Source organism: Carassius carassius, chromosome 32 (genome assembly GCF_963082965.1).
Source record: "Carassius carassius chromosome 32, fCarCar2.1, whole genome shotgun sequence".
Classification (NCBI taxonomy): domain Eukaryota; kingdom Metazoa; phylum Chordata; class Actinopteri; order Cypriniformes; family Cyprinidae; genus Carassius; species Carassius carassius.
The window spans coordinates 11,148,583-11,176,306 of NC_081786.1; the positions used below are offsets into that span (position 1 = coordinate 11,148,583).

General features: G+C 39.4%; 1 protein-coding gene across 9 annotated transcripts in view; it reads left to right on the forward strand.

Moving 5' to 3' along the window:
* Positions 1-27,029, forward strand: part of ltbp1 (latent transforming growth factor beta binding protein 1) — an 86,000-nt gene extending 58,971 nt beyond the window's left edge. For 4 of the 9 annotated variants that reach the window (XM_059520231.1, XM_059520236.1, XM_059520232.1 and 1 more), the window contains 21 exons: positions 965-1,067; positions 1,415-1,501; positions 2,349-2,474; positions 3,520-3,645; positions 5,229-5,348; positions 5,483-5,605; positions 5,756-5,878; positions 5,976-6,101; positions 6,489-6,617; positions 7,013-7,135; positions 7,248-7,379; positions 8,248-8,376; positions 12,748-12,888; positions 19,004-19,165; positions 19,982-20,074; positions 20,866-20,994; positions 23,096-23,233; positions 23,971-24,138; positions 24,328-24,498; positions 24,583-24,732; positions 25,829-27,029. In XM_059520231.1, coding sequence (XP_059376214.1) covers positions 965-1,067; positions 1,415-1,501; positions 2,349-2,474; positions 3,520-3,645; positions 5,229-5,348; positions 5,483-5,605; positions 5,756-5,878; positions 5,976-6,101; positions 6,489-6,617; positions 7,013-7,135; positions 7,248-7,379; positions 8,248-8,376; positions 12,748-12,888; positions 19,004-19,165; positions 19,982-20,074; positions 20,866-20,994; positions 23,096-23,233; positions 23,971-24,138; positions 24,328-24,498; positions 24,583-24,732; positions 25,829-26,001 — 2,772 coding nt within the window. In that variant the 3' untranslated portion in view covers positions 26,002-27,029. The remainder of the gene's footprint in view (positions 1-964; positions 1,068-1,414; positions 1,502-2,348; positions 2,475-3,519; positions 3,646-5,228; positions 5,349-5,482; positions 5,606-5,755; positions 5,879-5,975; positions 6,102-6,488; positions 6,618-7,012; positions 7,136-7,247; positions 7,380-8,247; positions 8,377-12,747; positions 12,889-19,003; positions 19,166-19,981; positions 20,075-20,865; positions 20,995-23,095; positions 23,234-23,970; positions 24,139-24,327; positions 24,499-24,582; positions 24,733-25,828) is intronic. The other 5 variants (XM_059520233.1, XM_059520235.1, XM_059520234.1 and 2 more) reach the window with 5 other exon arrangements.
* Positions 27,030-27,724: the final 695 nt, after the last annotated feature.

A 27,724-nucleotide genomic window follows, 5' to 3' on the forward strand; every position in this document is an offset into this window, starting at 1 on the left:
GAGCACTCTCGAATAATTTAATTAGGGAAGATGTTTCTATGTGATCAACTCTTTGAGACTCTTTAACAGCTCAGTTTAGGAAAGCATGGCTTTCAAGTGAGATAAGCAGGCTTATTCAAGTGTTTTTGGTCTCTCTGTGGAACAAAATGGATTTGATTTCACCCTTTTTTTCTTTTCTTTTTAATGCTTGGTTCCTCAGATTGTCACACTGGTGGAATCCTATGAAGAACTTCTAGGCACCCTTTCAGTTCTCTGATGATTGTACAAAGTGTAGCCCAGAAGTTCCTTCATGTTCCTCCAGTAACCCAGTGAGGTTTTGATTCATTTATAATAAAAAATATATATACTAAAGGATATTTGAGGGACCTTCAAAAGATGCCTAGAAGTTCTCTGAAGGATTCTGCCAGTGTAACAATCTGAGGAACCCCATTTTTTTATTTCACAATTATTTATATTTTTATGGTTTAACTTTCTCATCCCAGAGCTACTGTAAATTAAGAGGGTATTCATTGTTTAGTACATGTGAGTGTGTGTGTGTGTGTGAGAGGGTAAAGGGCAGGGTTGGAGAGATTGCATCTCGCTTTGTTCCACACAACTTAAAGACTCTGTCCCAATTGCCACCTTTAGCCTTTGCGATCTATTTCCACACTTTGTTTACATAATTCTAATAGGCTCTCAGATAGTATGCTACATCAGTTCCACCTTGTCTCAGTGGCACTCTTCTCTCTGAAACCTAAAGTGATTAAGAGTATCATGGACTTTGCAAGACCGCAAAGAATCAAATGTGCCATTTGGGACAGGGCCCAAAATATGTATAGCTCTGCCCACTTTAACACCCAATGCTGTCAGAGCAGAAGCAGACTGAATTGCTTATTCCTTTGCTTAAGTTACCAATACATTTGCTGTATCTCTTTGTGGATCAGTCGATTACTATGTGTGTCATTTGTTTCTTATCTGTTTGAAGGAGCTTTATATCCACATGAGTGTTGATAGGTCAGTAGTACAGCCCGGACAGGCCCAGCTGTCACCAGGGGTATCTACAATCAGGATGGAGCCTGCCCTCCCAGGTCTCAATCCCACTTGTACTTGCACATCCCCATAATAACCTCTTCACCTCTTTTGTGACTGGATTAAATTGGAATAAAGCGATTCATTTCAGATGTGTCTAAGTGGCCTAAACAAACACATCCAGATGGTGACAACAATGGGTTGATCTGTTATATGCCCCTGTGGTGATAGATGTTTGACATATTTACTTTTTGTTTGTCATATTGAGAGAGATCATGCAATCATTATTTTGTTTTGTAAAAAATCTTGTCAATGGCATTTCGTAGGACTTCTTGGCAGACTGTTGAATGTCCTGAATCTCTTCTCTTTCTCTTCCTATGTTGCCCCATTCCCTGTCACTCTTCAGAGGTAGTGGAGAAGGTGTCACCACCCGCTCCTGTGGCACTTCCGCCCTCCATAGAAAGTCAGGACATCTCCCCAACACAGCTGGCTGGTGAGTCCATCCATTCATGTAATGTATATTTGGGATGCACATTATTACTGATTAGTCTATAATTATATTCATGTTTTGGCTGGAAAATTACTGTTTTGTATAGATATTGTAATACTGATATACCAAAAGTTCGAATCAGTCATTTAAATGCTTCATCCATCTCTATTCGGCTCAGTCCTCTTGTTTTCCTATGGTCATATTTCAAGATCATGTTTTTAAAGGAAGGAAGCTCCAAACACTTTTTCTTTTAAAACATGTAACAAACTCAAAATTAAAAACTGAACAGACTGCTCAGTGAAACATAATTAGATATTTTGTGCTCTTTCACCTCTTTTTGATTCTTCTTCTTAACTTAATTTTTATTATTAATCCAGGATTTTTATTATTAATCCAGGAAGAGGTAAGCAGAATGTTCCACTTTCATAGGTCAGAACAGGCCACAGCAAGCAAGGGATTAATTAGGAAGTTGCAAAGATATTTTGTTCATTGTTTCTGAGCAGATATCTACTGTATCTCAAACCCTAACATTCATGTATTTTATTATCTTTGTTAACACCAAGTCACCTAACTGTTGGCACAGGGTTAATAAGCCAATTTATGCAATACACATTCTCCAGATACGTGTTCAGCCATTCTTTCCTTCCCTCAGAGAAAGAAAAAAATCATACAAAAGCCAATAAATGTCTGCTTCCAATAAGTGATGGAATGCATTACTTTTTTGTTGATTCAAAAGTTAATGTAGCCCTTCATTTATTAGTCTCTGATGTTTATTTAATGCATTGCCTTTAATGTGAAAATGCAAAAAATTACCTTGTTCTTTATTTTCTCTCTCTCTCTCTCTTCACAGAGATTGATGAGTGTCAACTGACACCTGATATCTGTGGTGCAGGAATCTGTTATAACACTGATGACAGCTACAAGTGCATCTGTGATGACGGCTATAGAATAGACAGCGAGGGCACCACGTGTGTAGGTGAGAGTTCAAAGGTTAAACTACTGATATTGTAGATCTCAACAGCCATTACCATTAAAAAGAACTGGCTCTCTAATTCATTCCTTTGAATTATGTAATGCATCCGTAAATCCATCATACATCCATTTGATATAGTCAGTCATTGATTAAACGGACAGTGTTTGTCAAGGAACCTCTTAAAAGGATAGTTCACCCTAAAATGAAAATCCACATTTAGTTCTAAACATGTATTACTTTCTTACTTTCTATTCTCTGTGGAACACAAAAAAGTAACCTCTAACTCTAGCACTCTCTATTCTAATTCTATTCTTTAAAAAAGTGTCCTTTTTTTAGACTTGCAGTCTTTTCATTTACTAACTGCTTGTTACTAACACTAGCTTTTCTTATCTTTTTGTATTCTATCTGTTTTCTTTTAACTGATTATCCAATTAACAATAAATAAATAAATGGAAAAAAAAACCTTGCTACATGTACTGCGTTAAGCTAACTGAGACTTGTTATAGCACTTGCATATCATTGCTTTTTTGTTGATTTTGACTGCTTCCATTGTTCTCATGTGTAAGTCGCTTTGGACAAAAGCGTATGCTCTACTAAATGTAAATGTAGGTATTTTGAAAATATTTTTGCCCAAACAATGAAAGTCAATGGGGTCCAAAACAAAATTAAATAACTACAACAAAAGTTTTACTGGTGTTTTATTTGGTATTCCAACAAAGAATGCAGAATTATCCTTTTGGGAGAACTTTTCATGAAAACATCATCTTAGTCACTATAATTTCTAATGATCTCAAACAGAACCAAACATTGACTACAATGCTCGTTTCTACGTAGAAATAGTCATATTTATATTTAATTTTACTAATCTTCACTTGATTTTTAGACACAATTTTAAGTATATGCCTGACTTTGTAAAACGTCTATGCTTCTAAATCCAGGTGATGACATCTTAGTAGGTTATATGCTATGAAAACACTAGATTCAAATTTGTGTCTTAAACCACCTGCAAAGACAGATCTATCAATTACCTGATGATTATTTTTGACAGATGTCGACGAGTGTGCAGAGAGCCCAAGTTTGTGTGCTAATGGTCACTGTCAGAACACTCCAGGCGGATTCCTGTGTGCGTGTGAGCCTGGCTTCATGCCTAACGAGAAGGGCACCAGCTGCTCTGGTAATTACGAGACTGTCCCATATAAACTCACCGGTGTACACAAACACACAGAGTAGGGTTCACAATCTTTGACTGGTACATAGATTTACCATTTAATTTCTTCAGCTCCTTCTTTTTAGAATATTTTTTTGATCAGTTATTTATTTTGTGGACATGAGAAGATACATGTCCCGTTTGGAAGTTTGAAGGTCTGTATTTTTCCTCGTGAGCCATTAGCAGTCCTCTCCTTCCACTTTCTTGGCGCTTATTTTGATCCAGACAGGTCAGCACTCAGATGAAGTCTGCTTTTGGTCTTGAACCGCGTTGTGGTTGTCTAAATACAGGCACAGCTCTGTCTCTTTCTCAACTCCAAATACATCCTGTGTGTGTGTGTCATTAGCTGGTTTTCAGGGTTTGCAAACGAGGTAGAAACCACCTCCCTGTGACACACTTTGAGGTTTGTGGAGGAAGAAGAGAGGTATTATCGTACCCTCAACCGAGTCACCCAAATACCTCAGCACTGCTGCAGATGAGAAAATGTTCACGATACTTGGAAAACACATCTTCTCCTCATATTAGGATATCCAGAGTACAAGACATCTGGAAACTCCTGCCCAGAGTTACTCATTACATCCATTTTAACTGATATGGCCAGCTCATTGGTTTCTCTGGTTAACTGGTTTAACAGTTCCAGTAATATCCTCTTTTAGTTTCATAGCAGTTACACATTTAGGAATGTGTCCCACCTTTATTCCACAATCTGCATTTGTGAAACTCCTACGGAATGGGGAGCGTCAGCTCTTTAATGCTTTTGTTTGTTTGCTCAATCCCAGTCTATGAGACCGAAATTATTTCATTTTTGATCTGGGAGATTGTTTTTTACTATTTGATTATGCACAATAATGACATTTTCTTCACATCTACATCACTCATTTGTGCATTTCATTGTGCTCATAGCACCGCTAAACATCAGCGCCAGCATTATTTGTAAATTCGGGGTTACTGAATTCAAGTTCTAGGTAGGTTGGAGATTTGTTATGGGATTTTATACCTTAATATGTGACCTTGTAATTCAAAGAACATTGAAAAACATTGTTTTAAGTGTTGAAAATGTGTCCTCATAAATACAGCTGTCTGCTTTAATGTAAAGCTCTTTAAAAATCTGTTGTGGGGGTGATTAGGTGATGTGTTTTCATACTCTAACTGCTTTAATGTAACAAATCCATTCAGTGTAGAGATGAAGTATCTTTGGCAGTCGCTGGAAGCAATGAGAAAGGCGAATGGATGGTTGAGCATGTAAAAGTAAGAAGGCATGGTGCCATAGTACATCACAGTTCCACAGTTAAGAGGTTTTTCTTGGAGTTACTTCATTAATAAAGGTGTAGCAGTGAGATGGAGAACAAAATTAGCTTTCCTGCACATTTTGAGTCGATGGTTTCCTTTTCTCCTCACAGCAGGACAGCAATAGCACCCACCAATAACAACAGACCTTCCTATCAAACCTTCACAGCTTGCACATGCAGACTCTCCACTATCTGGATGGATATCATGAACTCGTATATGATTTTTAATAAGTCTGTTCATCTCTGCTTGTGTTTATGTAGATATCGATGAATGTCAGGATGGGAGAGTGTGTCCGTCCGGTCTCTGCTATAACACTCTGGGCTCTTTCATGTGTTCTCCTTGTCCGGATGGATTTGAAGGGAGAAATGGCCAGTGTGTTGGTAATAAGCCTTTTTTTTTGTTTGTTTGTTTGTTTAGCACAGCTACTTTTTGACTAATGAGGGGGCCTTTATAAATGTTACCCACAGAAGTGTCTTTCTTCAAATGTATTGTGTGCATGACCTTCTCTTTGCAGATATAAATGAGTGTCTGGATGAAAAAGTATGCGCTTATGGTCAGTGCTTCAATCGGGAGGGCTATTTCGTTTGTACATGTGATGAAGGATTCTCGCTCACTCCTGATGGCAAGGCCTGCATAGGTACTACCCTTCCACAGTTCAGCAGCTTTGAGTATTTTTCAAAGATTTGGTTTGTCTTTATCTTGTCTAACAAATGACAGATAAGCCTCTCCAACAGCTAAAAACAGATAAAATGCAAGTGAGCAAACTGCAAATTTGTGTGCATCACAGACATTGACGAATGCCAGGATGATAGCGTGTGCATCCAAGGTCACTGTCAGAACACAGAGGGGTCGTTTATCTGCAACTGTGAGCCTGGCTTTATATTGTCGTCCACAGGAGACCAATGTAACGGTACGAGAGTGCATGTGTGTGATATGTAATCATGTATTCATTTTAAGGGCATCTGGGATTGATTCTGTGTGCAATGTTGAAATATTGATGTTTACAGATGTGGATGAGTGTTTGGAGTTATCTCAGACCTGTGATGGTGTGGGGCAGTGCGTCAATATCTTGGGATCTTACCAGTGCAACTGTCCACAGGGATATAGACAAGTTAATGGCACCAGCTGCCAAGGTGAGAATCGTACAAACCTAAATATACAGAGGCTTTGTTCTAGAATAGTATACTATCTTACTACTCTTAAAGTTTCTGCAGTATGTACTATATATAAGTGCAATTATTTTTTTTAAGTGTGCTGAAAAGCACATGGATGAGCAATTTGATACAATTTAAGACTCCTGCTGAAATAGATTTTACAAGATTTTGGGAACTTTTTAGCTGATAAAGATAGGAAACCAGTTGGTTGCCCAAATTAGAGCAAACTTGCTATGAGTCTAGCTAGACCAGCTTGGCCATTCTGGGTGATCATCTTAAACCAGCTAAGACCAGAAAACCAATTTAGGCTGGTTTAAGCCACTGCTTGGAAATACTGTTACTGATTTAATCCCTCAATTCTTATAGATGTTGATGAGTGTGAGGATGAGACACAGCTGTGCGTCCCCAACGGAGAGTGTTTGAACACAGAGGGTTCGTTCCTGTGTGTGTGTGATGCCGGCTTTGTGTCCACCTGGGATCCACCAGGCTGTGAGGGTACGTACACACACATTCTCTCATCAATGCATCCTGCTGTGGTTTGTCCTGATTCTCAGAATTGCTGTGTTGATATTTACCGGTATCTGATGTTTAGGCAAAATTAATCTGTTGCTTTGTTGAAAAGTCCCAGTGTTTGGCAGCACAAGAGAGAGTGAGAGAAAGAAAGGGATTGTGTGTCTAATGGGTTTCACATATGAGCCAATGTTATTTTTCCTCTAGTGGGACGTGTGTATGTGCTCCTGGGGCCCAGAGAGGTGCCAGAGTTGTTTTAATATCCCCGTCCAGCAGTAAAATGAGGAGAAGGAAGCATTTGAGCTGAATGTCTAGACAAAGCGAATATTACATAAAATGACCTACTCAAAACCCCAATGTGTGTGTGCCTGCTTTTTCAGATGTAGATGAATGTGGGGATGACAGCAGATGTGTAAATGGTACCTGTTCAAACACAGAGGGCTCATATCTCTGCCATTGTGAAGCAGGCTACCGCCTGGAGCCAACCAGTCAGACGTGCCAGGGTAAAAATCTAGAATCAAAATCATTTTGCTTTTTCTGTATCATCCTCCACCCAGAAGCTCTTTGTTGATTGGCTTATTAGTGTGCTGATTGGTTGGTTATGCTGTCTGTCAGATATTGATGAGTGTGCTGACTTGGGGGCATCTATTTGTGGGGTTTGGGCCTGTCAGAACACACTGGGCTCTTACCGATGTGAGGCACCCTGCCCACCTGGCCTTTCTCGAGGCGAACATGGCGTCTGCAATGGTGAGCACCCATGGGCACCAGCTTCAGACGTGATGTCACCGCCATTGTTCCACCCAGCTCACATTGTTGTACTGCACATCTCCATATTCTGGTTCTGTTCAGAGCTGTTTGTTTTGTCTCTTGTGGCTTAATCGTTTGCTAATTAACACTGCAGACTGCAATTATGTTTCCAATCAGACATACTCATTCTCATTCCATCTCCATTCAAGTATTGTTTTTGTTCATATACACACTACTGTTTGTAAGGTAGGGGTCAGGAAAGGAATTAATACTTTTAATCAGAACAAATGCATTTAATTGCACATTTTAATGTCATAAAGGATTTCTATATCAAATAAATGCAGTTCTATTGAACTTTCTATTCATCAATGAAAGCCTGGAAAAAACTGTATCACGGTTTCCAGAAAAGCTGCACAACTGTTTTCAACACTGATAATAATAAGAAATGTTTCTTGAGCAGCAAATAAGCATATTAGAATGATTTCTGAAGGGTCATGTGACTCTGAAGACTGGAGTAATGGCTTCTGAACATTCAGCTTTGCAATAAATTATATTTTAAAAATATATGCAAATAGAAAACAGATGTTTTAAATTGTAGTAATATTTTACAGCATTACTATTTTTACTGTATTTTTAATCAAATATATGTAACCTGTGTGAGAATAAGAAACCTTTTCCAAGAACTTTAAACCGATCTTACTTAACTTATCCTAAACTTTTACAATAGTAGTGTGTGTAATTTATTATCTCTACTATTTTGTTCTTTCTCTCATCCCTTCATCTCTGCCCAGTCCAGCACACAAAAAGCTCTAACATCTCCCATTTTCTGTCTTATTGTCGCTCTCTCTCTCTCTCTCTCTCGTTCTAGATGTGGATGAGTGTACTCTGAATGAGAATACCTGTGGAAGTCATGGTGTTTGTCAGAATACAATAGGCTCCTTCAGCTGCCAGTGCGATCCAGGATTCAAGGACTCTCAGGATGGGCAAGGTTGTGTGGGTAAGTTCCCCCCCCCCCCTTCCTAGTTGCTGTTATTTTCATTCCATAGTTTGACAATATTCAATGAATTATCACTATTAGAAAGCTTACTGGAACTTGACAGCTAAAGCGTTGCTTCTTGTTAAAGGGATAGTTCATCCAAAAATTAAAAATCTATCATTTATCTTCATGTAGTTTAAAACCTGCATGACTTTCTTTTCCCCATCAACCACAGATAAAAATATTTAATATTTCCACATTCTCAAACTTCTGTCAGTCAATCCTGCTGCAGTATGTGTTTAAGTGTAAATGTGTGCAAGTCTGCAGAGGAAGGAATGATTTATATTATAATATTGTGGTCTATTCCTCACAGTATGCTAATGTGTGACTTTAAAAGACTGATAAACAATGGCACACAAGATATGTGGAGTATGTTACGACTGAGTCTTCATCTCAGTCAAGGGTACATTATTTTAAACATTTGTCAAAATACTATTCAATTCTTTCTTGTTCTCTTGGAGACAAGAATTGAACTGATAGACGTCACGTGTGTATGGTGTGTTTGTAAAGCTCTTGTCCTGACAGACATGTAAACCAGAGCTGGAGAGGACAGCACTCTCTGAGATTTTTTGCCACTTCCTCTCAGACAACATAAAAAAGATGGCAGACACTTTGCTAGAGCCATGATTGATGTGAGTGTTTAGTTTCTTCCAGTCTGAGGGTGGACGGCTCAGACCCCGGTAATGTTTAAAACACAGTGACCGGGGTGAAACACATCAGTGGTCCCCACATACACACATAGACACATTAATACACTGACACAGAGTCAAGTCCTATTAAAGTGATGGAGCCACATGTATTTATGTGGCCTGGTGTTTAGAGGTCCGGAGTTGGTGGCTGTATTAAAATAACACAGTGTTCTTGTGCAGCCCACCTTCTGAAAGAGAGTAAGAGCAGAGACAAAGTTTCACTTTTAGTATGCGAGTAGGGATGGGTGGTACGTGCAAAAATAATTTATGGATAATCATAATTAGATTATCATTAAATGAGATGGAAAGATGGATAATTTTAAATTTTAAATTTTACATTCAATTATACATTAAATTATCCCACATGTCTATTTAATGTATATATATATATATATGTATGTATGTATGTATGTATGTATGTATGTATGTATAGAATATGTAAAGAGAAAGAAATTTTAAAATTGTTATTACTGCAGTCTTCAGTGTCCCATGATCCTTTAGAAATCATTCTTATATGCTAATATTTTAATATTTCTTATTATTTTCACCTTTGAAAACAGTATCTAAAAAAAATTTTTTTAGGATTTGTTGATTCATTAAAAGTTTAAATTTTTCAAAGTTAAAAGTTAAAATTATTACATTTTTATTTATTATTTTTGCTCAATTTAAATTATCCTCGCTGAATAAATTGTTAATTTCTTTCAAAAACTTAACATGATATTAAATTATTAGATGTATACAGCTATATACAGTATATGCCTTTAATTATTTTGATATGTTCTCAGTTTGTGATTAGTTTGAGCAGAGAATTATTCATACATACACTAGCAAACAAACACGCACTCTCTCTTCAGTCTCTGAACAGAGGTTGTTTGTCTTGCCGGCTTATGTAACTGGCCACAAACAGCCTCCATCGTTTCTGGTTTCCCACGGCAATAACACACACTACACACAAACGCTAATACACACAGGACATGCATTCCTCTTTTCCTCCCACTTCTCTCTCTTTTCTTTCTACTCTTATCCATTCTTCCATCTCCCTCCTCAGTTTCTCTCCTTACCACATCGCTTACTATTTCTCTTCCTCTCCTATCCCTTTGCCCTCCAATTACCTAGAAAGACAGGGATCTCAGGCCTAATAAAATGCTTCGCGACACGATTCCAGCAACAAGAACTTTTTCTTTTTATAGTGAAACCGAGCATTTTATGTAACAAAATCACAACATGCTTTTCTGTCCCATTAGTGAAAGTAATAGTTGAGAAAGCCGCTAAATGCGAACCTGTATCACCCTTGTGAGCACCCAAGTTTAATATGTGTTGGGAATCCACTAGGTCAGCTTTCCTTGCCCCATGCAGTCGTAGAACAAAATCAATGATATATGATCTATAGACATTTCTAAATATCATTTTTAGCCCTTCTGTACAAGCCAGCTTCCCTGTAAGTCTTGGACTGTTTTAATAAAGCAAAATGATAACATCTAATCCTTTTCCAGAGACTGAACATCTTAACTCCTTATGTACCTGAAAAAAAATAATAAACTAAAGCATTATGGAAAACCTATTCTGAATTAATTTCTTGGTTCCAGTTGTTGCTTAAAAAAAGTATATAGCATCTTTATAAACTTTCCAGAGACTAGTTTTTCTTTCCTCCATACACATCCACCTATAAATACAGAACATTTAATTACCACCTATAAATAGATGTTTTGATGGTTTACAAATTAAAATTAAAATACAAAAAATATATCTGCATACTGTATAAAACTTTTTTTTTTTTTTTTCAAAGAAATTTAAAGAACCTACATCATCTGGGAAAGCTTAGATTGAAGCACTTTAAAGATTCAAAGTTCGTGAACCTTAAGTACATGAAACTGATTCATTTCAAGGAGTAGGAAAGGATTGCCGTTTAGTAAGTGTGTCACGTGTTGATTCTGTAGCTGCTCTGACAAGATTCAGTGAAGGATTTGTCAGACTGATTTAAAATGGTAATCTCTGTGTTTGTGAGTCTTTCTAAATGAATCATTTGTAGATCCAGCTCATAAGAACGCTTTAATTGTAACTCAAAAATGCTCTCACTGTATGTTTTGCTTTTGAGAAAATCACAGTTAAAGTATAATTTATTTTGTCGTGACGCTGTATATTAAGCAACAGTGCAGAAAGCACCCAAACACTTTTGTGTGTAGAAAATGATCCAGTCAAACCCTACTCTAATCTGGAGTGCATGGAAAAATGCTAGTATATATCAGTACAGTAATACATCAGATCGTATCTGTCTTTTAAATTGTTTATCTGGCACTGACGTCCATTTCCAACTTTTTATCATTCCCTAGTGGTGCAGCACCCACGCTGCTGTTGACTTCAGACGACCGTTTAACACTCCCAGGCTCATTGACGAGCTGGCCCACCATCACTGAGCGGGTCTGGAGTGTGTACGTGTGTGCGTTTGGCGGGATGGCTCCATTAGAGCATTCAGAGTCTATTGCACATAAAGGCTCTCCACACAAGTTGATTTATTGCATCCTTTTGTATGTGGTTCTCTGATATGATTGATAAAAGCAAGGGAATGAGAGTCACAGATGTGTGGAGCATTGAGAAGAAAAGAGAATAACAGAGTAGACAGGAGAAGAAAGCCTTGTTGCAGGAAGTAGACACTTGCATTATAGTGCTACTTTGATCATCATAAATTCAAGCTGTCAGAGACAATCGGCAGAAAAATGGGGCTGTTTTATTTACTGAAGTCAGTTGTGCACATTGTTTGTCATTGCTTTATGAGGTTCCCAAAAGCCACAGTTTTGATAAGGAAAATGAATGAAAACTGTGCAGAAGGCTCTGAGCCAATCAGAAATGATCAACTATGACTAGATAATGACCAGTGTTTCACAAACTTTAGAATTCACGTAAGTTTGTGGTTGTAGAACGTCTGGTCAGAAATCTGGTGAAACAGCATCTTTGTGATAACAAGCTACTTTTGTACTTGCAGAATTATTGTTGTTATTAAGTATCATACTTTTAGTCCATAGAACTTGTGTGCTATATTTTTCAAATCTTTAAAAAACATCATATAATACATATAATGCGAGCAACAGATCAAAAGTTATTCACTGATCTTCCACTCCAGTGAGCTGTTATCTCAAGAACCACTTGCGACCAGATTGAGTGAGTGAAATTAATTTTTCAACTGATATTCTTTTTAATGAACCGGTTGAAATGGAGTGAACTATTCCTTTTAAACTAGAAGCCTGTTAATGGTATTCAGCAATACTGAACTGACTGTACTAACACTATTAGATGCAGACTGAACAGACTTCATGTTTTCTACAGGGCTGCTTTACCATTAAACTGAACTACTTTCATAAAATTATGAACTAAATCAACACTGAACTGACCTCTGCTAAACAATGACACTTGTTTTTTAGAGCTGCTTTACGTCAGAATTCATATCTGCATCATTGAATAGTTATTCTCCTGTTTATCCCTGCAAAGCTGCTTTGAAACAATCTGTATTGTATAAAGCGCAATATAAATAAAGGTGACTTGACTTGACTTTGTAGAAAAGCAAATGATCTCATCCAGCACAAAACAGACTCCTGCAGATCAGATTGTATCTTCAGTTCAATGATAAAACACATTTTCTTGCCTGCAGATGTAAACGAGTGTGAGCTGCTCAGGAATGTGTGTGGTGAGGCCACCTGTGAGAATCGTGAAGGCACCTTCCTGTGTTTGTGTCCTGATGAGATGCAAGAATTTGATCCGATGTCGGGCAAATGCTTCTCTATACCACCAGGTAAAGTTGTAGCCTACTGTAAACCACCACCGCAATGTGATCGACTAATTCATTGTCCTACAGAAATCCCACAAACAGTGACCTAACCCAAACCTACAAGACCTACAGGTAGCCATAGATTGGCTTTTATCTGGACAGATGACCCCTGTCCTCCTCCTACGAAACATCTCATCTTCACTGTATACCTGAAATGATTCTGAAGCTCACATTTTAATCTCAGTTTTAGAGATCCTCTAGTGCAACAGGACATTAACTTCATATCATCAGGGGCCAGCTCTGAGTCGATCAGAAGGAGGCAAGGCATGATGAATGGGGGTTCTAAATGATCTGGCAGGAGAGAAATGAGATTCAGTCTGAGGATTACAGAGGGACCAAAGCACTCTGGGGCCCAAAGCACGTAAGAGCTAAAAAGAAGCTCCCACGCTAAGATAAAAAAAGACCACTACGGAGAGATATACAAGACGACCCATCAGAATGAGATCACTGCTTTTGAAAGTCTAGACAACTCTTAAAGATTTCCTGATTGGATTTGTGATAGTTTCTTTTATTGTTTGTCCACTTTAAACATTCTACTATCTATAAGTCAACTAACTTTCCTTAAAGTATTGGTGGACTGTTAAGGTTAATAGAATTAGATGACATGTACTTATTATTACTTTACTCAGTAGAATGTGTGTTGGAGTGCCATCAACATAAAGTTTTAGCAGATATTAAGCAGACAGTCTGCTAATAGTTGCAAAGTTACTTACAGTTAACTATCAATAAGCACAAATTACTGAGGCAAAAGTTGTAGTTAATGGTGTGTTAATAGTGAGAATTGGACCTTAAAATAAAGTGTGACCCTGTTTTCACCATAAAACACTAGTTACGCATGTAACTGTGGTTCTGTGAATTCTGGATGACCGCCAGAGGCAGTGTAAACACTATGGATTATCGCAGCGCCAGCTAGATAGGTCGAGAGAATATACCAACAAAGTCACGTGGCGTGACGTATGCTGAGCCCTGGAGGTTATAGGCTACAGTAGCTCAGCAATCTTCCTCGGTACGCCTTTCTTGCGCATTCCGAGTGACTGAGAACTCTGGCGGTCATGCAGAATTCACAGAACCACAGTTACATGCGTAACTAGCGTTCTGTTTCATTCTTACTGACCGCCAGAGGCAGTGTAAACACTATGGATGACACATACCAACATAGTCATGAGGAATGCCACCCACCTGAAAAAATTAAGGCTGCTCCAGAAGAACCGCAGAACTAACGGCGTGATGAGCAGCAACGTTGACCTTATAAAACCTTGCAAACGTGCATGGAGAAGCCCAGGTAGCAGCCGTGCAGATATCCACCAGGGAAACTCCTCTAAAAACAGCCCATGAAGATGAGATGGCCCTAGTGGAATGGCAAGTAACCCCCCAGGGCAATGGTCTCCCTGCTGCCTTGTAAGCCAGCATAATAGTCTTTACTATCCAGTTCGACAACCTCTGCTTCGATACTGGAGCACCTTTCTTCACACCACCATAGCAGACAAATAACTGGTCTGACTGTCTAAACTGAACAGTAGAGTTCACATAACACCTCAAGGCACGAACAGGACACAAAAGTTGGGCACTTGAGTCAGACTCTGAAGAAGTCTGAAAAGAGGCCAGTTCAATGTGCTGATTTATGAACTGAGGAAGAAGGACCTTCGGAAGAAAAGAAGGATTGGGTCATAGAACCACCCCAGAGTCATCTGGTAACCAGCGCAAGCAATGTTCGCTAACAGACAGCGCATGCAACTCACTGACTCGTTTCGCAGTAGCAATAGCTAACAAAAAAGAAGTCTTCAAGGACACCCATTTAATGTCAATGCTTTGCAAGGGCTCAAACTGGGGTGAGCAGAGGAATGCAAGCACGAGTGACAAATCCCACACAGGGAAATGAGGATTCCGAGCAGGGTTCAGACGGCGCGCTCCCTTCAGAAAACTGCAGACAAGACTGTGAGAGCCAAGAGAAGAGCCACCAACTGGAACATGATATGCAGAAATCGCAGCAACGTACACTTTCAACGTGGAAGCTGCTTTTCCTTCCTCCAGTAAACGTTGAAGAAAGCTTAAGACACTCGGAACATCACATGTTGCAGAATCAAACCCCTGATCTTCACACCATGCAGAAAAAAGCTTCCAACGGGAGGCATAAATCTGTCGTGTGGAAGAAGCCCTAGCATTAGAGATGGTGTGCATAACAGCCGGATCACAATGTTCCAGGGAAGGATTTAGCCCAATGGGCAGACCCAAAGCTGCAGATGAGCTGGGTCCGGGTGCCAAACACTGCCCTCCAGCTTCCTGGGAGGAAGCTTCCATGGATTTCCTGTCAGAAGTCTCAGCAACAAAGGAAACCATGGTCTGGCTGGCCTCCGTGGTGCCACAAGTAACACTCTGTGCTTGCACAGCGAGATCCTGTGCAATGTCTCCCATAACAGAGGGATGGGTGGAAACGCATATAGCAGGCAGTCCAGCCATTTGTGAGACAGCGCATCCTGGCCCAGTGGACTGGACACCTCTGTCCTTGTGAACCATATTCGGCAGTGGGTGGTCCTCTCTGAAGCGAAAAGATCCACCTCTGCTCTCCAAAATCGTAGCCAGATCTCCTGCACTACAACTGGATGAAGCCCCCATTCACCTGGATGTACTTGATCCCGGGAAAGAGCATCCGCTGTCTGGTTGCACACTCCTGGTATATGAGCTGCCCTCAGTGAAGCGAGTCGTGGCTGACACCATGTCAGGATCTCGTGAGTCAACCGTAGAGACCTGCGGGATCTTGTGCCGCCCTGGTGGTTCAGATGGAACACTGTTGAGGTATTGTCAGTCCGAACAAGAACATGGCGGCCTGCCAGAACCAGCATGAAGTACTTTAGGGCCAAAAACACTGCCCTTAGTTCTAGAAGGTTAAAATGCTCTGTGGCCTGGATCTGTGGCCTCCTGGAGGCTGCTGATGTGGTGGGCGAAAAACCCTCGAATCTTCAAGAATACGAGGTCTTTGAGGGGGCTGTGGCTGAGGTGCAGCGTGCCGGCGGAAACGTAGCTCTGGTGTGGCATAGTGATGTCGGGTATGAACCGCTGGCATCCTAAAAGCAGGATTGCGCTGCCCCTGTGTCAGTTGACGAGTGGCTTCAGACAGCTTTACCCTCTTTTCCAACAGTTCTGGGACATTTGGACCAAAAAGATGCCCGGGACCAAATGGAAGATCTCTCAAGGTCTTCTTACAGTCCTCCGGCAGTCGTGCTTGGGCAAGCCACACTTGACGTCGGGCTGCCAGAAGCGTGGCTGTAAGACTACCCAGCTGGCGGGTCACAAGGCCTGTTGTCAGCAAAGCAGTTTGCAGAAATTGTGAAACAGAGTGATCCTCATTTGCAGGTTCCAGCTTACTGGTGGCCGCCAGAAGTAACTGGCAGATTGTGTTTTCTGCTTGAGTAATGTAGGCAACAGACTCACATGCCTTTTTTAGCAAGGAATCCGTACGACCGCATTGCGCACTGGGACATCCCACATTTCCTTGTAGGGCCTCATCAGGGGACACCACCAAAGCTGCCACGGGCTGCTCTATTTCCAGCGCATGACCCACCCCGATAGCATCTGCTTCAGCCATAGATGCTAGCGTTCGAGCAATCTTTGAGCGCCGCTTAGGCGGATCAGAACCAGTGAGAGCATTAGAGAATTCAGTCACAAAATCCTTACATGGTGGCATGGCAAAAGAAGCTGCAGCTGTGGCCCATCTGAAAAACACATTAGTTTGGGCAGATTGTACAGGTGACTCATCAAGTCCTATCAAGACGAGCATCTGCCATTCGAAGCACAGCCAAAGTATCATCGGAGGAGGACTGGGTTTGTCCAGATGACTGAACTGACCCCCCACTAGACCCCTCCGCTGCTGGTTGACCAATGGGAACAGACTGAGGTGATGGTTGTGCAGAAACATCCATAGTATCCCCATGATTGTGAAAACAGGAATCTGAAGCACTTGTAGAAAGCACATCAAACTTTGAATGATGAGAAAAATAAGGGGAATCAAAAGACTGTTCCCTGGCTCCTTGATTCTGAACATTCTCATCCTTCTGCGTCATATTAACAGGTGTAGCAGATGTGTCAGGCTGAAGCGAGTGAAGCAGGCGTTTCAGTTCGGCCATCTCTGAAGAAAGCGCCGATACCGTCATAGACAGCGAACCTTCCTCAACATGTGACTGTACATCACCTCGTGATTTGGCCTTCTTATACGGGGGGGAGCACCAGCTGCCGCCGATGCCCTGCGTTTCCGAGTGCGTGAAGCGGCTACATCTAACTGCCCGAGTTTCACTGTTGAATTAGGGTCTAACTCGGCAAGACGGAGCTGCCGTTCCAAAGGCTGCAGTGCATGCACGGGTCCGTGAGAGCCTCTCGCAGATGTTGAATACCCAAACACGACGGGCAAATGTCATGACCGTCGTCAGGGAAAAGATGATTAGGGCAAAGCTTGCAAGCCAGTGGGAAACCAGTGGCGATCGAGCTGTGAGCCATAATTACTCGCTAATAACACCCTCGGACAGCACCGTAAAGTTAAGTTTAGCGGGAAGAAAAAATATACAAATAAAATAAACAATTACCTCGGATGAACCGACAGGTAATACCACAAATATCTCACGAAAAAAGGTAAAAAAGTGTCTAAAATGTCCGGCATATTGAACCGAGGAACAATCGAGGAAATAAAAAAAAAAAACACTCCAAATAGATCAACTGAGACCGTTAACTAACGTTAGGTGCGGGAAAAAAACACTAGCCACCGGATTGCACCGAGAGGCACAAGTGTTATCGACGAAGTAATAACTCACCAAGCGCTGTAATTAAATCCAAATCCTTGTAATGTCGTAGACGCGCGCTGTCACAGCTTGTGAGGACGAGTCTAGCTGCTCAGTAAGCTGCAATAGACAGCGCGAATAATCAACCTATCTCAAACAGGAGAGAATGCGAAAGAGGAAGATTGCTGAGCTACTGTAGCCTATAACCTCCAGGGCTCAGCATACGTCACGTCACGTGACTTTGTTGGTATATTCTCTTGACCTATCTAGCTGGCGCTGCGATAATCCTAGTGTTTACACTGCCTCTGGCGGTCAGTAAGAATGAAACAGAACTGTCTGTTCTTAGCATTTATTTGCATATGGTTAATGTTGTTTTAGCAACATAATTACTAAATTAATTATGCCAATCAGGAATTAACAATGAAATACAACCAAAACTGCAATTTATATACTCAATTCAAAATCTTGTAGTTTGCAAAACTAGTTTTTTATAAATTAGGTGATCTGGGACAGGTTTTGTTTACAACTAAAGATCAGGTGTGGTAGATAAAAAAAAAAAAAAAAAAAGAAAGAAAATAGCTTAAGGTTTAAGGGTTGGCACTGGCTAGATTGGAATCAATTTGTTCCTCTAGTGGTGAAGAATATAGTGGAACTGGGAAATAAAAGAACAATGTTGATTGTGTGTGTGTGTGTGTGTGTGTGTGTGTGTGTGTGTGTGTGTGTGGCTACACACCAGCTGTGCCTGCAAGATCAAGTAACAGGAAGCTTTTTTTTTTTTTTTAGATCTTAGCCAAGTGTTTTATTTAAGGACTTTCGTCCAAATCCGCCTGCCTAATCCTCCTCCCCTCATAAAACCACACTGTCTCCTGAGCTGAAACAATTTTTTTTTTTAACAAGAAGTACCCTGGTATGTCTTACCAGAGCTGTAAATTATGTTTTTTACATATAAGGAGCACAGTGATAGAACACCATAAAACTACAATCCCAATATATTGGAATATGAATTACGTTGAAATAATAAAAAGTCACTCAGTGACTAAAAAAGCCAAGGATGAACTACAAAACGTCTCTCTGATGTCGTACACAGTTTCTGCTGTGTACCTGACCTTTGTTCTTTAGGTGTTCTTCATTTGTGGATTACTGTATTGGAGTGAAATATTGCAGTTATCATTGATTGATTTTTTTCCCCCCTCCCCCTTTATTTTTCTGTTCTTTGTGACAAATCATGATTGAACATTTTATCTGAATATTTTAAAAGGACAAAACATCCGTTCTGAGTTATCTGTGTTGTGTTGTTGTCTTGTTCCCCACAGTCACACCAGTGGAGAGGAAAGAGTGTTATTTCAACTTGAATGATGAGAACCTGTGTGATAAGGTGCTGGCCAGCAGCGTGACTAAAGAGGAGTGTTGCTGTACGCTAGGAGCCGGCTGGGGGGACAACTGTGAGGTCCATCCCTGCCCCATACCAGGAACAGGTGCTCAATTACATCACGCACAATGACAAATCTAAAAAGTACAGAACTAAGAACTGCAAGAACCTGATAATAGTGAATGAATCATTCTTTTGAAAGGAATCTTTGCAGTGAATTTGTAGACTTGGTTCATTTTAGGTAAACTATTATTTTTAACCAGAGTTGTATTTTCCCTGTTTTAAAACTTAACAAAATATGATGGTGGTGAAAAGATAAAAAAGTCAAGGCCAAATTTACAACTCCAAGTAGGAGCTATTTAGGCATCATGCATCAAGTCAGTGAGTTAATAAAAAAATAAAAATAAAGTAAAAAAAAATAAAAATTAAATGTAAAAATCTCAGTGTAGGAAAAAGTAATTAAAGAGACACAGAAAAGGTTTAAAGCCATTACCATTTAAGACTGTAATGATTCCTACAACATTTTTTACTGAAGGGAAGTATTGCGCATTAGTGCTTATAAATCTGTCTGTGCTCATTTCTTAATTTCAGACAGGCATATCAGATAGGACTGAAAATTGCTGTAAGTTTAAATGCAAAACAATATCAACCTTTCTGCAGATGATGGCTGCTGAAAGGTGTTCAATACATGTAAAAGCTTGTCTGTCCTATGATGACCTAAATGACTGAGAATCTTCACAGACAAGCCAATTGTAAATCATGTCTGGAGCTCATATTAATGTGAAACAATCTCTCTCATCTCTGTTTTGCTTTACCAGCTTATAACTAAAATCAATCTTCAACTTATATCCACTAATCACCATTCTTTAAGTAAATACAGCAGACGGTTTCCTTTATAAACTGCTGACACTCTCCTTTGCAGATCAGTTCTCCCAGATGTGTCCGGCAGGCCGGGGTTACATTCCTCCTGGAGATCCCATGATTCCTACAACCATCTTAGCAGAAAGCTTCAAAGGTATCTATGTGTCTATGTATTTTTAAAGGGATAGTACACCCAAAAATAAGCAATCTGTCATTAGTTACTCTGTCACACTATTTCAAAAACCTGTATGACTAACTGACTCTGTAGAACACTAAAGAAAGTTTTTGTACATACAATGAAATCCAGTGGGGTCCATAACAACACCGGACCCCAATGACTCTCATTAGATGGACAAAAAAAATAACAAAAAATAATAATTTCATTTTTGGATGAACTGTCCCTTCAATGTCTGTTTGTTTATGTGTGCTTATCTGGTTTTATGTTTAAGCGCTGATGTGTCTTGCACTTTTACCCCTATTTTATGTACATATTTTTGACTTTGTAATGCGTAGAAGCGGCCGCAGACATTGCTTAGCATCTGACCTACATATGCTGAAACACACACACTCAGCAGCCTGCTCCCCAGTGTGGGGAAACCTCAGTCGCAGGGCCAGTCTAATGCTCTGATTTAATTTATGAATGCAGCGAGAGTGTGGTTTGGCTGGTGGCAGCACGAGTGAATGCGATGTGGTCGGGATGTGTGTGTGTGTCAGAGTACGCTTGAATGGAATGCTTATGGATGGTAAGGATATTTCCTCCCTGTCAGTCTCCAGTCAAATGACATTTCTGCATGTAGCAGATCCCTAAATAAGAACACTAACCAGAGCAATGCGTCCAGATGCATGCTGATCTGTAGGTGTGGTCTAAGGTTTCAGGTTTATACTGAACTGTCTGTTTGTTTAATGATGAAATAATGAAAATGTGTTTATGTGTGTGATTTGCAGATGCAGATGAATGCAAGCTTTTTGAAAATGATATCTGCAAAGACGGCTATTGTCTCAATACCCACGGTGGGTATGAGTGTTACTGCAAGGCTGGACTCTACTATGACGAAAACAAACTGCAATGTGTTGGTAAGGGCCAAAATCACAATCTGCATGTAATCTCTGAACAACTGTGGATTACCCTGTCTCATCTGTCTTTTTTTCGTAAAGGGAGAGTTCATGACGATTACCTCATGTTGTTCCAAAGTCTTCTGCAGAGCACAAAAGAAGATATTTTAATAAAAACAAATCAATTCCGACCTGTTGAAAATGGTTATTGTTATGGAAAATAATGGTTATTTCATTGTAAAAAAAAAAAAGAAGTTGTTATTTTTAAAAATATCTTCGTGTTCCACAGAAAAAATAAAAAAATCATGTTCCATGAAGTTATTTTGAAAATTTCCTACTGTAAATATATAAAAATACAGTACTTATTTTTTATTTTTTTGCAAACTCACTTTTACTGATATTCAAATACCGTATTTTCTATAAGACTATAAGTAGCACTTTTTTTCATAGTTTGGCTGGTCCTGCGACTTATAGTCAGGTGCGACTTATTTATCAAAATTAATTTGACATGAACCAAGAGAAATGAACTAAGAGAAATGAACCAAGAGAAAACATTACCGTCTACAGCCACGAGAGGGCGCTCTATGCTGCTCAGTGCTCCTGTAGTCTACACTGAAAACATAGAGCTCCCTCTCGCGGCTGTAGACAGTAATGTTTTCTCTTGGTTCTTGATTCTAAATAAATGCGACTTATAGTCCAGTGCGACTTATATATGTTTTTCCCTCGTCATGACGTATTTTTGGACTAATGCGACTTATACTCAGGTGTGACTTATAGTCCGAAAAATACGGTAGTTGTATCTCGGCCAAATATTTTCAGATCCTAATAAACCATACTTACACACACACAAACACACACACACACACACACATACACACACACACACATATATATATATATATATATATATATATATATATATATATATATATATATTGCTACCTATTTGAACAAGGTGTTTAAACACAAATGCACTAATAATATGCTGTAATACACAAAATGTAATGAAAATATTGAATAATCTAGTGTTTTTCATTTTTTTTAAACAAAATGTGCGTGTCATCACTCCTTTCTCAGATATACACAGATCAAAGCAGCTTGTTGCAGTTTAATGAAATATTTTAAAAGACAGTATTCAGAAATATAAAAAGTTACATGAAAGTGTTTTATTTTAGTCTAAGTATTCTTAGAAAGGTTAGAAAGTAATCTTAGAAGGGTTTGTTGTTCATAACATCCTGCTTTAGCTGTTTATTGCCTGTGATGTTTGGCCTTGAGTTGTCTCTGTGTTCTTTAGTTGGTTTGGAATGACAGACTTGTGTGTGTTTTTGCGTGGGTGCATGCAACTTTACATGTTGAAAAGATGTGTGTATGGGTGTAAGTGTTGGCCTAGTTTGGCTCACCGTAATGGCAACACATTTAAATTGGATTTAAATTTAAATTTTAAACCTGCTGCAGCTGCCGGCTTGTGGCTTGCGGCCACATTATGCATGCAGCATGATAGCAGGTTATATGTATGTGTAAGCTTGGGTCAAAGGGCTACATCTTGCGACCGGTCAGGGCGGCACAGCCATTATGATCCAGGCCACAGCTCTATGGTGCACCGCAGGCTGTCTGGCTGCCTAAACACACATGCACACACTCACACAAACCACAGACCCACGGCAATGGATTCTTGCCCGGCCGTACTGCCTTAAAACTGCCACACCCCTGACTGCTTTACACACACATATTCAGTGTAGCCACAGACATTTGACTTCCTACACCCACACTGATATACACAAATGTGAGCAACCACTCACTCTTCACACACACAAATATGTCTCTCTCACTCGTTTCTACATGTGTCAGTCTTTTTGACACCAGGTCTGTGGTTGCAGGTTCTGGAGGAGGCCGCAAACTTTACATACTCACTGTGGGCTCCTCTGGTTTTATGCAAACAAGCAATTCCAAGAGGGGTCCTCGCACCGTGATGCTCGGGCCCTAAAAATTGTTATATGGCAGATTGCTGTCGTGCTGAATGCTGTTGAAACTGTTGTTCTTTTTGCATCTCTATTGTACATATTGAACTTGCTCATGGTGTCTGTTTATTTTCTGTTTCTCTCTCCGTCTCTGGACTCTGCAGACACTGATGAATGTGCAGATGAATCAAACTGTATAGAAGGTAAATGTATAAACACATATGGGTCATATCAGTGTTTCTGCACTCCGCCCCTGGTTCTTGCACCGGACAGCACTCGCTGCATTTTACCCTCCTTGGCAGGTAAAGTCTTACATCAACTGTAACAAAGTACCATGCACCTGAATCCCTACAACACACTGCAAAATCCCTATTCTGTAAAGTCCTTCACTCCAAAAACCCTCACCTTAAAGCCACTAAAATCACACTATAAAACTCACACCCTAAACTTGTCTAAATCAGTGTCCCAGCTCCCAGAACTGCACATTTTGGATGTCTCCTTCTTATTCATCTCCTAAGATCATTAGCGGGGTTCTCCATGACCTGAATACAGTGTGTCAGATTAGTGAGACACCTCAAATCTGCATTGTTGGAGTTCCACAAGGAGCTGGATTGAGACACAATGCTCTAAATCCTTTTCATCTAAACCCTAAATTCTCTCAAACCTATATTCTCTCCGCGGAAACCCTACATTTTACGTTTGATACACTACAGACTATTATTATTATTCATTATTTGCTCTTATCTGACTTGCTCGTCTTGAGCTCAAAGCTATTCTAAATAGTGTCATACTGCCATCTAGAGGATGGTCAGAATAAGACCTCACTTTTTTATATAGATTTTTCACATACATTGTATTGTTTTTTTTGTTTGTTTTTTTTTTCTAAGGTTGAATGAAATGTCTGCAAACTTAACTGAAAATTTACTGGTAGTTTTCTGCAAGGACATGTGTTTTCTGCACATTTTAAGCATATTTCAGTATTCAAGTTTCATTTGGTTGACACTTACAAATGCTATTTACTGTGTTTGTGTATTTACAGGACAAAGAGAACCTGATGTGTACCCAGGTATTTGCTGGGAGACTGTAACGGAAAGGATGACCTGCACAATGCCCATTCCCAATCTACAGACCACGTTCACAGAATGCTGCTGTTTATACGGAGATGCCTGGGGCATAGATTGTGCTCTCTGCCCACAGAAAAATACAGGTATAAAAACACAACTTCACAGCAAAACACGGAGCATAAAAATTTGGAGCAGCTTTGTTTTTTGGAGTTCATTTGTAAATCTGATACCTCAAGATGTGTGCTCTTTCTTAAAATTATTGCAGACACAAAGAACCTGCAAACACAAAAAAAAAGGAAATCAAAACAAAACTCTTTTTAACTCTCATCCAGAGGCCTATGCCACTATGTGTAATATCCGTCATTTTGGTGGACCCCGTCGCCCGTATGGTCAGGATGCTTTAGTCGCTGGCCCAGTCACTGAATACGGCCCTGAATTTGACTCTCGACCTCTGAACCCCGACGACACGCTGCGCCTCTATGAGGATTATGAAGAACCTAGAAGTGAGTACAAATATACAGTTGAAATGATTATTGATAGTCATTATTTACTCATATTCATGTTTTCTAAACCTCTCTCTCTCTTAGATCCATATGATGCGTTTGAAGGACTGAGAGCTGAGGAATGCGGCGTGCTGAACGGATGTGAGAATGGACGGTGTGTGCGCGTGCAGGAGGGATACACCTGTGACTGCTTCGATGGGTACACACTCGACATGTCCCGCATGGCCTGCGTGGGTGAGCAACAGCAGAGTGTCACATGATGAGGGGATCAGCATGTGGGTGGGATAAGCTCAGGTTGACATTTCAGTTTGTTTCAACTCTAAAGATTTTTTTTTTAATATTTTATTTACATATTTTATTAATATGAGATTGGATTTATATTGTGTTATTAGAGCTTAAACCTCTGAAGGTTGGAAGTGATTCAAAACCTTGTCTGTAATGTAACTTTAAAATTCTCCTTACTAGCGAATGGGTGTATTTTTCTTATATTGTCACGGATCGTGATTATCATGACTCATCTCCTGAAATGAGGCATGACTGAGCAGATGATATACGCCCAGACACCGAGTGGCTATTAGGGTTGGGAACAAGTAGAGGTTCTTATTCAGAACCAGTATATATTTTTCTTTCGTAATAATGGAATGACATTCGTTTGCATTAATGGTTCTTGCATATGTATTTTTCCTCCAACGTACCTTACTAAAATACTTTGATGGAGTTCCTTGTGGTACTTTTCAGTGACACCGCAACACTGTTACAAAATCTACAGCGCAAAACACTCTCTGAGACCGGCATAGTCCAATTCACAAACAAATAACATACTGTAATTCGCAGCCTGAGTATTCTGATTTCCAAACCAATGACTATTATGAGTCATATTTTTTATTGTGTGTGTGTGAATAAAAAACAAAGCTTGTTTAGTCCTGTTTCCAAACTCTATGAATCATATAACCATAGCATTGTTATTCTTAAATTGACTCAGTTCTTTTAAGTGAACACAAAACATATATAGTCCGGTTCTCATATGATTGACTCTTTTAAATCTGCTCTTTATAGTCAATCAGAAACATAACACACAACCAGTGACTCTTATGAATCTTTTTTTTCTTTTAGTGAATCAAAAACATGCAACCAGTGTAGTTTGATTCCCAAATGAATGACTCTTATACATTATTATTTAATGAAACAAAAACTGCGAGGCTTAGATCAGTGTACTGTCCTTTCTAACTGGTTTATATAACAGTCTGTAGTTAAGGCTGAAGCTGTGTCCCATACAAGACATGAGTAATTAACTCTCTACTTCTCTGACAACATTTGTTTTGTGTTCCAGATATAAATGAATGCTCAGAGCTGAACACAAAGATGTCTCTTTGCAAGAACGGCAAGTGCATCAACACACAAGGCTCATATAAGTGTGTGTGTCTGCCAGGATTTGTCCACTCTGCCCAGCACAACTACTGTGTGCCCCAAAGACAGAATGCAACCAGCACGAGCACGGAGTGACCACCAGGGGGCGCAAGATACACTAAAAACACTCTTATTTAATCAAGGCCCATATACTCTGCACTGTATAAAACAAACACCCAAAAATTGAACCTAGAAAAAAATTCCTACTTGAGATGAAGAGTTTAATGTGCTATCTTATGGTGTCTATGAGAGAACTGTATAAAATATTTGTTTTATTGGTCTATGTAAGTTTATTATTTTTTACTGTATTAGGAAGTAGAAAGGTGTGAACATAGCAGAGGTGATATTTCAGCAAAATGACAAACCCTATGACCTTAAGCTGGGGGACTGCTTTATTTTAACCCAGTCAGAGACACCAAGCGTGTGGATATTTTACTAATGCAAAAGCCAGACTTCCAGTTTTCTTTTTGATTTTATTTAGTGTCTTCTCTCTTCTTTCTGTTTTGAATTCATTTATTGGCTGATTTTATTTATCTCATCCTTTTCTTTTCTATTCATATTTCACATTTTTTTCTTAAGGCCTTAGCGAGGCAGACCACACCACAAACACACAAACCTTCAGTACATAGATTCATAGGAAACATACAAGGCACAAACTGTTTTCAGTGTCAAATCTTTAAAATAAGCTTTTTATATGAGCTGCTTTGTATTAATGACAGACACCAGCTAATTTTCTATGTCTGGGACATTAGTCCACTGCAGATGTCTGCCCTGTGGAGCAGGCATGACCTTTAACCTCACCTATCTTCTAGAAATTGTTTCTTTGAAAAGAAAATAATAAAAATGAAGTGCCTTTATGTATTTTTTCAGATGTTTTTAACAGAAATCTTTTACTGCATTTGATGGTGAAATGTCTTGCCAGATTGCAAAGCTGCTAATAAACAGCCGTGGGATTTTTTTTCACTCTTTCTGAATTTTTTTTTTTTTTTTGACATTTAAACTGAAGAGTTGATTAAAAACAATGTATTTGTAATTTGTACATGAATAAATATCGTCTGAATATCCATATAATGTATTAAAAGTCTTGAAATAAATCAGAGATGGTGATGTTTATACACCTTTAATCTATGCTGTGTTGTCTACATTAAATATCAGTGCCTCTTAACTGGGTTATAACCAAAAAAAAGGGTTTGTCTGTCAGAGACAGAAAAGAATAAACAATGTTTAATACAATTGATGGAATCTGACACACCACAGAATAACATTACATCACCTTAAATAATAGAAAATAATAGTTTTAAATAACAAATACTGTAGATTTACAGCAAATTCTGTTCTCACAATGGGTCCCATAGAAATCATGTCCTTTGTCTCACCTGTTTATCTTGAGCCATGATCTTGTGTTGAGAAGTCAGGTGATTTATGATTCACATCGATTGTTTCTCAATGAAAAAAACAATGGCACAAACTTAACGAATGGCTTTTGATATCAAAAGGGCTGTAATGACTTATTGTACAGTTCTCTGGAATGCTGCATTCAGGTTGGTAAATCGCGTCATCCACAGGTCTGCTTATATTTCTTAATATTTCCCGCAGTCCATGACAATGTATTGAAGACCGTCCATCCGGGTAAGTGGAACAGACAGTACTTTCATACCACGGATTTTATAAAAAAAAATACTTTAGAGAACTTTTAAAGCTTAAAGGGTTAGTTCATCAAAGAATGCAAATTCTGTCATCAATTACTCTCTTAGTCACTACCCTTATTTCGTTCCAAACCCGTAAGACCTTCGTTCATCTTCCGAACACAAATTAAGAT